This window comes from Euleptes europaea, chromosome 19 (assembly GCF_029931775.1).
Source record: "Euleptes europaea isolate rEulEur1 chromosome 19, rEulEur1.hap1, whole genome shotgun sequence".
NCBI lineage: Eukaryota > Metazoa > Chordata > Lepidosauria > Squamata > Sphaerodactylidae > Euleptes > Euleptes europaea.
Window position 1 is genome coordinate 33264518 of NC_079330.1, and position 12666 is coordinate 33277183.

The 12666-nt window shown below is 45.0% G+C and overlaps 1 protein-coding gene across 2 annotated transcripts in view; it reads right to left on the reverse strand.

Annotated features, from left to right (window-relative positions):
* Positions 1-12666, reverse strand: part of ACACA (acetyl-CoA carboxylase alpha) — a 257765-nt gene that overhangs the window by 154590 nt on the left and 90509 nt on the right. For both annotated transcript variants that reach the window (XM_056865593.1, XM_056865594.1), the window contains exons 25-27: positions 5265-5378; positions 3967-4056; positions 3274-3392 (exon numbers count right to left, since the gene is read on the reverse strand). In XM_056865593.1, coding sequence (XP_056721571.1) covers positions 3274-3392; positions 3967-4056; positions 5265-5378 — 323 coding nt within the window. The remainder of the gene's footprint in view (positions 1-3273; positions 3393-3966; positions 4057-5264; positions 5379-12666) is intronic.

Consider the following 12666-nt stretch of genomic DNA (forward strand, 5'->3'; position numbering starts at 1 on the left):
TGCAGGAAGGGCCGTGGCTCAGTGGTAGAGCATCTGTTTGGCATGCAGAAGGTCCCAGGTTCAATCCCTGCAATCTCCAGTTAAAGGGACTAGGCAAGTAGGTGATGTGAAAGACCTCTGCCTGAGACCCTGCCGGTCTGAGTAGACAATACCGACAATACCGACTTTGATGGACCAAGGGTCTGATTCAGTATAAGGCCGCTTCATGTGTTCATGTGTAGAGCTCCTCCTACTTGGCATGCTGAACCCCAAACTCAATCCCAGGTATCTGCAGTGAAAATATCTTGGGCAGCCAGAGTTGGCAAGGACAGCCGGAGACCTTGGAGAGCCTCTGCCGGCCAGAGGAGAGACTTCCGAGCTAAAAGCAGACCAAAGGGCCGACTTGGCATGAGCCATTTGAGATCATGGCCAATAACTGCTCAAGCCCTCTGTCGAAAGTAATTTGCCTGACAAAGCAGTTCTCCAGCAGTTGTTCGGTCTCTAGCTAACTCTGTCCAACTCTTTGGACTCAGGCACTTTAAGGCGACCTATAAAAGATACGCCAGCTGAGGAAATGGGGAGCCTTGGAGGAAAAGAGGTCGACGAAAATGAAGACTGAATAGTTGGATGTTGAGGAGGGAATGCAGGATTATAAAAAATGGACCTCCAAAACAGCATGCAATTATTTGCAAATATTGTTGAGATGAAGAGAACAGATGAGACCAAATTCAATGGGCCATTTATATCATTGCGAGAGATCTTAGGTGCAGCTGGGTTTGGAGGACTCATTCATTTCAAGTAAAACCAGATTTTGAAGGGGGAGGGAGACCCGTTTCACAAGATGTACTGATGGATTCTCAATGAACCGAGACTGGGCCTCATCGGCCAATCCCGCCAAACATAAAACGAGGAGGATCAAATAAAAAGGCAAAGGATATTTGGAGACAAAGAAAGAAGAAAATAGCAGTTTTCCAAAAGGAGCTGGTCAGTAACCAGCTCTTTTTCTAAAAAGAACTCCCCCCCACCGATGCTCTATAATGGATCAACAGCGGCACCCAGTGGCCCAAATGAGACATGGCTGACATAACATGTCCTCCATTGACCATGATCCCAAACAAAAAGATTCCAAACTCTCTCCAACCACCCTGATTGCAATATTAATTCAGAAGCACTTACAATCTTAGCAATATAAAGTCTAAAGGAAGATATATCTTATTCTTTCAGAGGAGTTCACCCACCCTGTTCTGAGAGTACCTCCAGATTGGAGGAGGAGGAAGAGGAGAAAGAAGAAAAGGAAGAAGAGTTGGTTTTTATACCCCGCTTTTTCCTACCTTTAAGGAGTCTCAAAGCAGCTTACAATCACCTTCCCTTCCCCTCCCCACAACAGACACCTTGTGAGGTAGGTGGGGCTGAGAGAGCTCTAAGAGAGCTATGACTAGCCCAAGGTCACCTAGCTGGCTTCATGTACAGGAGTGGGAAACCCAACCCAGTTCACCAGATTGGCAACCACTGCACATGTGGAGGAAGAAGAAGAGTTTTTTTTTTACATGCCAACTTTCTCTACCACTTAAGGAAGAATCAAACCTGCTTACAATCACTGTCCCTTCCCCTCCCCACAACAGATACCTTGTGAGGTAGGTGGGGCTGAGAGAGCTCTAAGAGAGCTGTGACTAGCCCAAGGTCACCCTGCTGGCCTCATGTGTAGGAGTGGGAAAACCAACCTGGTTCACCAGATTAGTGTCCGCCGCTCGTGTGGAAAAGTGGAGAATCAAACCCAGTTCTCCAGATTAGAGTCCACAGCTCCAAACAACAGCTTTTAACCACTACATCAAGTGGCACCAGCCCATTCTGCCACCTCATGGTGCTGCAGGGCCAGGGCAGTGAATCATGCAGAGATGCGGCAGGCACCCAATCTTTGTAAGTAGCTCGAATGTACCAGAGGCTATCTTAGAACTTGTGACTCACAAGCAATTTTCTCGCAACATACTACCATATACAAGCACACACTCAAGAATGTTTGGGTTAGATAATAGCCTCTTAAAAAGAAAGAAGCCTCAATTACCCAACAGAAGTTTGATACATGATCTCCATCCCGCTCGCAATAAAATCTTCAGAAATTTTTTTGCCTTTCCTCTCAGATTTATCTTGTTTTTTTAAAAACGGCCCTAATCCTGGGCCTTTTGAAGCAGCCCGTAACACTACAGTTCAAGATGTGATACTTCTGCTAGCAGGAAAACATAAGAAAGAAAGAAAGAAAGAAAGAAAGAAAGAAAGAAAGAAAGAAAGAAAGAAAGAAAGAAAGAAAGAAAGAAAGAAAGAAAGAAAGAAAGAAAGAAAGAAAGAAAGAAAGAAAGAAAGAAAGAAAGAAAGAAAGAAAGAAAGAAAGAAAGAAAGAAAGAAAGAAAGAAAGAAAGAAAGAAAGAAAGAAAGAAGAGAAAGAAAGAAAGAAAGAAAGAAAGAAAGAAAGAAAGAAAGAAAGAAAGAAAGAAAGAAAGAAAGAAAGAAAGAAAGAAAGAAAGAAAGAAAGAAAGAAAGAAAGAGAGAACCCTCCATTTGCCATGTACCAGACTGCTGTAAATAGAACAGGAGCTGCAGACACAGAGCGTCTAGTGCCTGTGATGTCACCCAGAAACCTCTCTCAACTCCCAGGAACAGTTTTGCACCATTTTTTTTTAATTTAAAAAATGTGACAAATTAATAAACAAAAGCATGTATGTTCATGCAGTACACTTTTTAAAATAATCAACAGTCAGCAAACCCATCTAAAGGTAGGGAAGGGGAAGAGAAGACTGTTGGGTAAACCAGCAATTGATTTTCACTGCCATGAATGCCCATCTCTTATGCTGTGGAGCAAGGCACATCCTGCAGCTATACATCTGGGAAGGCCCAAGGTTTATTTATCCAAGGAGTGGTGGATGCATCACAGTTTCCCCACAGAAACTGCATGTGGCAGATATTACACCCCACTGGAGATGTCCTGTTTGTGGGTGAAGGGGGTGGGGGAGAAGGGAGGTCAACCTCTGCTACAGCGTGGAGAAAATCAGCTACAAATGAATGCCTCCTCACAGGTCACCAATAATTTAGAAACGGTCTCCACTGGAGGCCATTAGCATAGGCACTGACCCGGATTCATCTTCCAACTTTTGATATACCCAATGAATATCCACCATTCGAACTTCCGGTTCTCCGCCATGGTTTCCCACAATGCGACAGAAGAGAGGCCTATAAAACGTCCGTTAGTTCTCTCTCTGTCTCTCCTCCACTCTGTCTCCCTGAAAATCATTTCAGTGGTACCTGTTTGGGTGAGATGTCGGTAACATGAACTGGAACTCGACGACACAGGTGCTGTCTTTCAACTGGCGGTGCTGGACGCTGTTCAGCTCATAGGCAATGTATGCCCTACGAACATACACCTGGGATTAAACAGCCGAAGAAAATAAAATAAATCACTCTTAAACAATTGCAGTGCCCCAAAGTTACAAACCTCCTTGCATAGGAAAGCTAACACAGCCACGTGCCACTAGATTTTGATGTAAGGCTGTTTTCAAGAACACAGTTCTCTCTTTTCATGCGTTTTGAGGTGGTACAAGGACGCATAAACCGAAGACCAATACCTGATCACAGGTTCTAAAGTATCCCTGATTCCATTCCAGCAACAGTGTTGCTAGTCCTCATGGCTTGAAAACACTGAAGCAATATTTAGAGAAATTTCAGAAGCTCCGCAGTGCGCTTCCTTCCAATTTAGTAAAACAAAATAAGTTATGCACACTTGGAAATGGGTTAGAGTTAACTTGTCGGAGCAAAACCTGGTACAAAAATATTTTAATTTCTCTTTGCATAGTTTGTAAGTGCAGAGTAGACACAGCTTTTAATTAGTGCTTTAGAAAAGTGATTCGATTGGGCGGTAGCAATAAGAGAGGCCGCTGGTTCTGGAAGGGAGAAATGCACTTTACTTTTTAAAAATTCTTCAAAACAAGGGAAACTTACCTCCAGAGCAGCCATTCTCACCACCTGGTTACTGTGATAAAAGAAGTTTGGAAGCACGTCAAAGATTGATGTCTCCGAAAGAATAAGTTTCTAGGAGGGGGGAAAGAAAGAGGCACCTTTTCAAATAACAGAATTCTAATCTTATTTTTGCTGGATAATCCAGGGGTAGGCTAACAAGTGGTGTGGGTAAATCTGGATGAAAATTTGCTCTCCCACCCATGATGTTTAGCCAATGCAATAATCCCCAAAGTTTCTGTAAATGGAAAGCACCCATCCAAAAAAGGAGACTGCCTGCTTTGCCTCTGTAGGAATAATTGTTCTGGCTTTACTGTTTCCTAATCTATTTTTGTTGGCAGGAAGGGTGGGAGTAATCAAGCTGTGTGCCTGCATCAGATGTAATTGAGCCATCACATGTACTCCTGATGTAGACATGCCACAGGATTACCCATTACCTGGAGGAAACTTCCCACTGCCTCTCTGCAGTAGTAATTGTTCTGGTTTTGCTCTTTCCAGTCAGGAGTGAAACTCAAATAGTGTGGGGGAGAGGGATAATGCAACCTTTATCCTTTCACACTCTAAAAATGAGTCAAAATGTGATTTTAAAAAATGTGGCTCAGCCACCAGAAGTCTGAGAAACACTGAGGCTTCACTGAGTGCTCATATTCATGGTTAAGGAAGATTAACCATGGTTTGTGATGATATCTGAACTGACAAAGCATGGTTTACAATCAGCCAGCAAATCAGAGTTGGACCCCGCAACTGGAAGTGGGCTAGCAAACCCAAATAAAGAAGAAGAAGAGTTGGTTTTTATACCCCACTATCCTCCACCTTAAGGAGTCTCAAAGCTGCTTACAATCGCCTCCCCCCCACACACACACACACAACAGACACCTTGTGAGGTAAGTGGGGCTGAGAAAGTTCTAAGAGAACTGTGTCTGGCCCGAGGTCACCCAGCAGGCTTCATGTGGAGGAGCAAACAATCAAAACTGGTTCTCCAGATTAGAGTCTGCTGCTCATGTGGAGAAGTGGGGAATCATACCTGGTTCTCCAGATTAGAGTCTGCTGCTCTTAACCACTACACCGCCGCTGGCTCTCAAGATACATATTGAACCTTGGGGTTAAAGGAAGGGCCTGAGCCTGAAAAGTAGCAGACCCCTGTCTTAAGCTCCCCAGCTCCACAGGTCTTGGGAGATGAAGAAAAATAATAACTGGAAGCAAACACCACCAACAAAAGCTTTGCACACTGAAAAGTGTAGTAGAAATTAGAGCTCATTTATATTCAATAGCGACATCCTTACCTGCAGGTTCTCGATGCAGAACTGGTGTCCGTACATATCAATGGCCGAAAGGAAGATGGACTCCACCTGGTTGTGCCGAAGCTCATAAGAAGGCAGGTGGGATGCAATGAGGACCTAGGAAGAGGGGACAAGGCACAGAAGTGATGTCAGGTAATTGCATTTCCATCTCCCAGGCAAACAAGTTGTGACGGAAGAGCAGCGTTCAAATCCCAGCACTGCTACAGACTTACTGAGAAACCAGATATTGTTTCCGTACCTCAGCCTCCCAAACTACAGAACAATTTACAGGCAAAAAAGATTGTTATGATAATGAATGAGCCATTAAGGAAGGACTATAAGCATTTATTTAGTACATTTTCCCCCTACATGTTCCCCTACCTTTGCTATCTTTACAACAAATGCAAAGCTAGGTCTATACAGAACCTTCATGTTCAGAGGCAAAGTACCTCTGAATACCAGCTGTCGGGGACAGGGGAGACAGAAAGGGCAGATCTATTGTCTTCATGCCCTTATGCTTTTCCGAAACCAGGGGATGCCCACCTTTGGAACCAGGTTAATGAGCTAAATGAGATTCTCCATCTGATTCAGAAAGGCTCAAAAATTAAAACCTTTAATTTAATGCCTTTAAAATTTCAGCCCCCCACCCCAACTAAAATAGGGCCTCACTGATTCAATATCTAACATGTATCAACCTCCTACTTTATCCAGTGGTGTCAGGACAGCCGCAACCTGAGCCTCAAAATGGTAGTCAAGGGCCATGCGGGGGGTGGGGGGATTCATTCTTCCACCCACAACCAGGGCCACTAATCAAAACTAACATCCCCCTTTAAATTACTGTTGCAAACTTCAAAAGGAGGGGGGAGTCTGGCACTCCTCTTTTTCCCCTCCAAGGCTATCAAAGACGGAGGCAGATCAGTTTCAATTGGCAAAACCATGTGGGGAGATAGGAGAGCTTAACCCCTCTTCTCCCTGCAGTCCTAGGGTTGCCAGCCTCCAGGCAGGGCCTGGGGATCTCCCAGAATTACAGCAGATCTCCAGGCTGGAAGGATCAGCTCCCCTTAGGGTTGCCAGGTCCCTCTTCGCCACCAGTGGGTTTTTTGGGGGCAGAGCCTGAGGAGGGTGGGGCTTGCGGAGGGGAAGGACTTCAATGCCATAGAGTCTAAATGCCAAAGCGGCCATTTTCTCCAGGTGAACTGATCTCTATCGGCTGGAGATCAGTGGTAAGAGCAGGAGATATCCAGCTAGTACCTGGAAGTTGGCAACCTTAGCTCCCCTGGAGGAAATGGCAGGTGCAAACTCTATGGTATAGCACAGATTCTAGGCTGAGTCCTTCCCCAAATTCCCCCCTCCCAGTCCCCCAAAATCTCCAGGAATGTCCCAGGCTGTAGTTGGCAACTCTATGTGGCCCCCGTCCAAATTACAGCTCTACACAACTACCATTCCTGTTCTTAAAAGGCTGGGAAGATCTAATAATGGGTCTGTCGGTGCTTCATCTCTTTAGACCAGTGGTTCCCAACCTTTTTTTGACCAGGGACCATTAGGACTTTTTTGTTTGGTGCAGGGACCCCAAGGTCCAAAATAAAAATTCAGACAATTTGAAAATAAACTTGAATCATAACTGTTAGTTAAACATTAAACTTAGAATAATATCTGGATATGGTTTTTTAATAATAGAGAACTTTTAATTGAAAATATTAATTTATTATGGGTTTATAACTTTGTTTCGCGGACCTTAATTTAGTTCTTGCGGACCCCTGGGGGAACCAGTGCTTTAGACCCTTGGGAACCAGTGCTTTAGACCCTTGGCAGAAACAGATTGTGGCTCGTAACCCTGACAATTCAGAGGAAGGGTTTCTAAGGGCGATGTTGAGGGCAAAGAACTCTCATTTCGAGAAACGAAGCCTCGGAGGGGGATCCGGGCCCAGCTCCGAGAGCCGCAAGCCAGGGAGAAGAGAGAAAGGAGGAACGCCGCCACCGGGCCCAGCAGCAGCACAATAAAGACCTCTGCAAGATCGGCAGCATCCCCGGCGTGCCGCTGAGAGGTTCAGTAACTCTGAGTAGTTCAAGGGCAGGGATTGCAATTCGGCAGAAGACAGAAAAGGTCACAGAACGGCTTCAAACGCCTGCTCATTTTCAATGCTCATGCACTGGAATTAAGGGGGGGGGGCAGGCAGAGATTTCCACCACCCCCTTTAAGCCAGCCTCCCTGCTGCAAGACTTTTAGAATGGAAATCAGGATAGCACAGAGAGGAAACAAGCTTCCAGGGGGGTAGAATTATTGAGAGACAATTAGACCCTTCTCAGTCTCTCCCCCCACTATTTTAATTATATAGAGACACACTCGCTGCGGAGTCAGGCTTAAAAAGAGCTCTCCAGGTGTACATCTGGTATTTAAATTGGAATCTGATGGGTAACCTTGGAAAAAAAGGGACACATATCAAGATTTTTTTTACAAATTCATTTGTAAAAAAGAAACTAATTTCCAGCTGCCCCCAGGGAGCCACGTGCACAGACACCGCTGCCTTCTCTTTACAAGCCACGTAGCTTTTTCCCCTCGTGAATTCCAGACCATATTTCCTGCTTAGGTTGGTGCCTCGCTTATTTGGGTAGCAAGGAGTGCCTGGAGAACAGAGTGTTGCCCTGCAGGGATGATGGAGCCATTTCCCTTACCTGTATAGCAGATGGACCATCCAAATGGTCTCTCCCAAAGAGAAATGGGAAGTGAGCACTGCATTACTCTTGTTCTTAAGTTGCAGTACAGCACCCATGCTATTGTTCACAGTAGCCCATAAATCATCCGAGCAAATGAAGGAACTGCAAGTTCTCTGTGGTGTCAGTCTGCCCACCAGTTAAGGACATGATCCCCTGATCTGTGCGCCTTCTGAAGTAAGATGAGTGGTGTCCAGAGACATGGCCTTCTTGGTGGTAGTGCCTCCCCCTAATGAAAGCCATTCACCTAGACACCAGATGAAAGCCTTGTTTCATTTGCTCAGGTCTACTGTGAATGAGGTCATAGTTTAAACAGGATGACTGTCATTGGAATTATTTTATACTAAAACCTGTTTTGATGGTTTTTCAGGTACTTCTACAGAAATTATTTTATCTTGTGCTGCTTTTTATTAATTTTGGGTTTTAATCATTTTTGCTATATTTTGTTGTTAGCCACTCTGAGCATAGTGTATGGGGGATGAAACTAACAGATACCCTTGTATTAAATCAGTCCCAGGAAGATTGGGAACAGAATGGGAACAGAGAACTAAGGCATGCCCCGCTGAAGAAGAATGGAGGAAATAACTGATCAGCATAAAACGCCTCTTATGCCACATCCACAAGACATGCGTAGAGTCTAGAAAAGCTCACCATTAGTCATCATGAGAAACCTCCCAATAAATGCACCAAGTTAGAGGAAGAAGAAGAGGAGTTGGGTTTTATACCTTGCCTTTCTCTACCTTTAAGGAGTCTCAAAGCAGCTTACAATTGCCTTCCCTTCCCCACACCACAACAGACACCTTGTGAGAGGCAGGTGGGGCTGAGAGAGTTCTGCGAGAACTGTGACTAGCCCAAGGTCACCCAGGAGGCTTCAGGTGGAGGAGTGGGGAAACCAACCTGGTGCACCAGATTAGAGTCTGCTGCTCATGTGGAGGAGTGAGGAATCAAACAAGGTCTCCAGATTAGAGTCCACCGCTCTTAACCACTACACCAAGCCTTCTTGCCTCTCCTAGTACAAAATTTAACCATTCCTCTTTACCTCACTGGGCTATGACTACTCCGGGCCAGGCCTGAATCTTTCCCTGGGGAACTGTGAGTCTTGGATTCTCTCTCATTCTCTCCCTCCGCTCATCTAACTGCCTCACCTAGCCTCTGGTCGCCCTGCCCGATCTCTATCAGCTGTACCCTTTTCTTATGTGATAGTCTGCATTTCTGCTTTCCTTTTTGGGTGCCCTACTCAGTTGGCACCCCTGGCCTGCAGGCCGAGTACGCCTCTGGCGCTACATCTCGGTGACCTTGCAGGTGAATCTCAAAGGCCTACAGACCCAGCGATGACACTGCCCACTGGTGCAGCACCACAGCCCACAGCACTGCTTTGGTAGCAACACTTGCAAACTTCTTTATTTTTCTGTCCCAAAGACCACAGGCTGGAAACCAAGGATGGCTGGATGCCGGCCTGGAAAGGAGGCCGACATGAAGCACTCCCACCCCCGTAGTGGTGCTGCCAAAGCAAACTAGCTGGTCTAAGCCTCGCTTCATCACTCCTGCTTCCCGGAACTGGCAAGCCTCCTCCTCACTGCCTGGCTGAGCTGGGGAACCTGGGAATCCCTCCCACCTCCTCTGCCCTTCCCCAGTGCAGGCTCTGCAGCAATAAAGGTGAAGAGGAGCCGCAGACACCATGGTTACCCCCTTGGCCTCTCCTCTCCAGAGTCTCTGAGTAAAGAAGCACTTCCTTTTGTCTGTCCTGAATCTACTGTCCATTCACTTTACTGGGTACCTGAAAGTTCCTGTATTATGGGTGGGGGAAGAAAAATTACTCTCTGCGCTCTTTTCCCAAATCACACATGAACACACAACACAAGAACACAAGAAAGGCCCCATTGGATCAGACCAAGGCCCATCAAGTCCAGCAGTCTGTTCACACAGTGGCCAACCAGGTGCCTCTAGGAAGCCACTAACAAGACGAGTGCAGCAGCACCATCCTGCCTGTCTTCCACCGCACCCAAAATAATAGACATGCTCCTCTGATACTAGAGAGAATAGATATGCTGCATGAGTAGTATCCATTGTAACTAACAGCCATGAATACCCCTCTCCTCCAAGAATATGTCCACTCCCCTCTTAAAGCCCTCCAGTAGTATTATGGGAGAGGGAGAAAAACCTCTCCCTGTCTACTCTCTCCAAACCATGCATAATTTTATAGACTTCTATCATGTCTCTCCTCAGCCGCCTTCTTTCCAAGCTAAACAGCTCTAAGCGTCTTAACTGCTCCTCATAGGACAGTTGCTCTAGTCCCCTAATCATTTTGGTTGCTCTTTTCTGCACCTTCTCAAGCTCTGTAATATCCTTTTTTAGGTGTGGTGACCAGAACTGTACACAGTATTCCAAGTGTGGTCTCACCATAGATTTGTCCCAATATGCATCACTTTACACTTACTCACACTGAATCCCATTTGCCATTTTAATCCCCATTCTTCCAGTACGCAGAGATTCTTCTGGAGCTCTTCACAGTCCGATTTTGTTTTAACCACCCTAAATAATTTGGTGTCATCTGCAAACTAGGCTACTTTACTGTTTAACCCCAACTCCAGGTCACTGATGAACAGGTTGAAAAGCACCGGTCCCAACACAGATCCCCGAGGTACCCCACTGCTCACATCCCTCCATTGTGAGAATTGACCATTTATTCCTACTCTCTGCTTCCTATTTTTCAGCCAGCTCTCAATCCATAAGAGGACTTGTCGTCTTATCCTGTGACTATGAAGTTTGTTTAGCAGTCTTTGGTGGGGGACTTTGTCAAAAGCTTTTTGGAAATCCAAATACATAATATCCACAGGCTCATTCCTGTCCACATGCTTATTGACGCTTTCAAAAAACTCTAAGAGGTTAGTGAGACAGGACCTACCCTTACAGAAGCCATGTTGGGTTTTGCCCAGCAGACCTTGCCCTTCTATATGCTTGACAATTCTACCTTTAATAATGCTTTCCACTAATTTACCCGGAACAGACGTTAAGCTAACTGGCCTGTAATTTCCTGGGTCCCCCCGGAACCTTTTTTATAAATGGGTGTTACATTGGCCATTCTCCAGTCCTCTGGTACAGAGGCTGATCGAAGGGACATATTACATATCTTTGTTAGAAGTTCAGCAATTTCCCATTTGAATTCTTGAAGAACTCTAGGATGAATACCGTCTGGTCCCTGTGACTTGTTAGTTTGAAGTTTGTCTAGACGTTCTAGGACTTCCTGCCTTGTTACCACTATTTGTCTCAGTTCCTCATTTTCCCCTCTCCAAAATCTCTGTTCAGGAGAAGGAATCTGCCCTGTATCTTCAACAGTGAAGACAGATGAGAAGAATTCTTTTAGTTTTTCAGAAATCGCTTTAACCTCCCTTAGAGTTCCTTTACTCCCATTGTCATCCAATGGCCCAACTGCTTCCCTAGCTGGTTTCCTACACCTAATATACTTAAAGAATTTCTTATTGTTTGTTTTGATGTGTTTAGCAATATGCCCCTCAAAATCTTTTTTTGCATCTCTAATTTTCTGCTTGCATTTCCTCTGTGCAAGTTTGTGTTTGCTTCTGTTGGCCTTGTTTGGGCAAACCTTCCAGTCTCTGAAGGAAGACTTTTTTTCTCTAATTGCTTCCTTCACCTTACCCGTTCCATGGTGGTGACCTCTTGGACTTATTACTACCTTTCCTGACCTGCAGTATACAGTGATTTTATAAGCCTTTATCATATTCCGCTAGTTTTCTTTTCTCCAAACTGACCAGCTCCAAACCACTTGGAGGGGCTGTGGCTCAGTGGTAGAGAATCTGCTTGGCATCGAGGTTCAATCCTCGACATCTCCAGTTAAAGGGACTAGGCAAGAAGATGATGTGAAAGACCTCTGCCTGAGACCCGGGAGAGCCGCTGCCAGGCGGAGTGGACAATACTGACTTGGATGGACCAAGGGTCTGATTCAGTATAAGGCAGCTTCATGTGTTCACTTAACTCTTCCTCATAAGGAAAGGGCTTCCAATTTTACAGGGTTGTTGTAAGGATTACAACAAGGTAATGTTTGAGTGTGCGTAAAGTGCCGTCAAGTCACAGATGACTTATGGCGACATCAGAAAGGGGTTTTCAAGGCAAGTGAGAAGCAGAGGTGGTTTGCCATTGCCTTCCTCTGCAAATGTTTGAGTAGTGATCTAAATACTTGAAAGCACTATACACATCCTGAACATAACTACTACTATTTCCCTCAGAGTATATTCAATTGGACTGACCAACTGTGGCAGACTTTTCTATCACTAAGCATCTCCAAAAGAAAAAAAAATAACATTTGTCTAGTACAGGGGTCGGCAAACTCATTAGTCAAAAGAGCCAAATATCAACAGTACAACGATTAAGATTTCTTTTGAGAGCCAAATTTCTTAAACTTAAACTATATAGGTAGGTACACTGTTTATTAACTTAATAAACTTTAATTAAAGTTTTAAGTCTTAATTAAACTATAGGTACACTGAATAAAACTTGATATCATACTTAATAGTGATCTTATTTATTGATAAAAAAATTGTATGTCCCTGCCATTTCCCCCTCCCCATCCGGAGTCCTCGTCTGGAGGCCTGGTCTACCGCCATAAAAGCCTATTGGTGGACCTGGCCTCCGGCTGAGTCCCATTGGGAGGCCAGGTCTACCCATTGGCTTTCTTGAC